The 2,473-nt window shown below is 44.8% G+C and overlaps 1 protein-coding gene across 1 annotated transcript; it reads right to left on the reverse strand.

Moving 5' to 3' along the window:
* Positions 1-1,225: 1,225 nt before the first annotated feature.
* LOC136445468 (A-kinase anchor protein 7-like) lies at positions 1,226-2,473 on the reverse strand. Its single transcript, XM_066443512.1, has one exon. It carries the CDS (start codon positions 2,439-2,441, stop codon positions 1,584-1,586), a length of 858 nt encoding a protein of 285 aa, XP_066299609.1. The 5' UTR covers positions 2,442-2,473; the 3' UTR covers positions 1,226-1,583.

Below are 2,473 nucleotides of genomic sequence, written 5' to 3' on the forward strand. Positions count from 1 at the left end.
CATCATGTGATGCCTCTCCACCAATCCGAGCCTGAGTAACAAAAGCATACCGGTACGTGCAACCAATCACAGAATACAACACAGAACGGCATCGGGAATCTCAATGATGATTTTGACGTCATACACATCGACCAATAGGAGACGCCGTCTTAAGGGTTGCCATAGCAAACGCATCTTTGAACCAATCAGAGCTTTGTTGTGAAGTGCAAATAGAAACCAAATACCGCGGGTTCTTTGAAGGTGTTTCAAAAACTCCTGGGCTTATCTGTCAGAATGTGACAGCTAGCTCTTTTCTCCATTTGATACACTTTGCAATTTAAAGGAGTCCTTTTAAAACCTACCCAGTGGTTACCAAGAACCATGCGACTGCTTAGTAGCGACGATAGCTCAAGTTTTAAATCTAACGTCAACAATATCTGGTTTATCAGTCAGGTTTGCAGAAGAATTAATTACCGGACAATGTCAAGATGGTCTTTGTATCGGTTCGACCGTTGAACAAGTTACCTCATTCAGTGGATACTATTATTTCTCCAAAGCAGAATATAACGAGGTGGGCAATCAGGGACCATCATGAACGAAAATGACATGTTTTTGATGAATAAAACCTTCTGTATAACCATATATTCTTTTGTTATCTTCAAACTTTTTTACCGTGTGTTAATGTTATCCTGTGTTTATGTATTGTGGAACAGTGTTGCTTAATGTTGTATTGAGGAAGAATAGCTACATTCATTGTGCTAATTGTGGATCCCAAATAAGGTCAAGTCAAGTAATCTCCGCGTATCATTGAGGCCCCCTAGCGGTTTGTTTCATTTTTGCCGCTACTGGATGCGGATTACCTGCAATTATATTTTTGGCCGTTAGGGCGGGGCTTTTGAGCCGTGCGTGGATGCTGTATTTACTCTTAACCGTGCGTATAGACCATGCCCTTTTCTTCAACTAAAACTTTACCAATTAGGAAACTGCTGCAGCGAAACTGGTTCAGTGTCATTGAGGAATTCTGAATAGAAATCCCAAACGATTGATAAAGAGGATTGAATGATAATCTTTGTGAATTTGCGACTGGGGACGGGCAGTTTTCCTACAAATTATTTATCACTTTTGGAAATGACTATAGCTCTTCACAGCCTCTTTGAAACTCTGCCTGAATAAGACAATCTATACAAATCTAACCGTTATATGAAACTACAAGATAAATGATACAAAACTCGTGTGTACATTTTTTATTATCATTATGTTTACACAGATGGCCATAGAGCAACTATAACACCATAAGCAGCCTTTATAAGTAGGAACACAGTCGTAGTCGGTAGTTTAATTTCTTACATTACATCGTACGACAATCGTTAGCCCTGTAACATCATGCCTAGAACCAAGCTTTTCTAGTAAACGTCACAGTGATTATTACAAATTTCAAAGTTTTATGGAAAAACAATTATTTTCTAGAGGTGCATCGTGTATATACTCTGGATGTTGAGAGTTTGTAACGATATATCTGTAACCCATGTTCTTATAGGCTGTTTCCTTGAAACTAAACAAAATAAGATATGAAAATAAATTCCAAAAATAGACTAAAAGATCCCTTATCCTCCTGGCCCAAACTTGACCTGTTCCTCCACGTGGAAGTACCCGTCAGCTTGTCTCTTCTTCCTTAAAGAGCACAGCTGGAATCCTTCCACAGACTGACTGCCCAACTCCTTCTCCCGCAGTCCCTCGTACAGTGATGGTGAGATCCTCTGGATGCCTCTGCTCTTCAGCTTCCCCTGGTTGTTGTCCGTGATCTTCATAACGGTCAGATGGGGCAGGAAGCTGTTGTCGTCGGTCGGGTAGAGGCTCTTCTCCGCGAAGCAGGCGCGCACTGTCTCCGCTATCTGCTTGAGCGTGGCCAGGTGACCGCCTTCTGCGACTTTTGCAAACACTGTTGTGTCTGCGAATGTGCCCAGACCCTCGAAGGGAATGGCCACCTTGCTGAACTGGAGCAGAAATCGGCCACCAGCTTCTTTCGGTGACGTGGCGGCTTGTTTTGAGGTCTCTCCAGGCTTCTGGACGGGTTGCAGTAGCTGTGGAGTGACGCGCGCCTTGGCCTGTCTCAGCGCCTCCTTGGCGGCCTGTACTTGGCCCTCACGCAGGTGCAACATCAGGAGTGTGACGTGAAGGTGGGACAGGGGGATGATGGCGGGCTCCAGGTTGGGTTCGTGTGCCAGAACAGCATCTTGTATCGCCCGCACGCATTTTCGTACTTCGTCGCTTGTCACTCTGATCGCGACGAAGTAGTTGGGCAGGACGGCGGTCCCTGGCGGCACGACTTTGGCGCCTTTTTTCCCCATTTCCGATTCTGACGTCTGTCTTCTGAGCCCGCTAGTGGTCCTCATCTTCCCCAACTGCTCCGTGACTTTGTCATCATCCTCCGTCCGACCGTTTAGCGCTCTTTCGTCAGCCATTGCCGCTCTGTTTCTTTAAAATTCTTTGACAA

Source organism: Branchiostoma lanceolatum, chromosome 11 (genome assembly GCF_035083965.1).
Source record: "Branchiostoma lanceolatum isolate klBraLanc5 chromosome 11, klBraLanc5.hap2, whole genome shotgun sequence".
Classification (NCBI taxonomy): domain Eukaryota; kingdom Metazoa; phylum Chordata; class Leptocardii; order Amphioxiformes; family Branchiostomatidae; genus Branchiostoma; species Branchiostoma lanceolatum.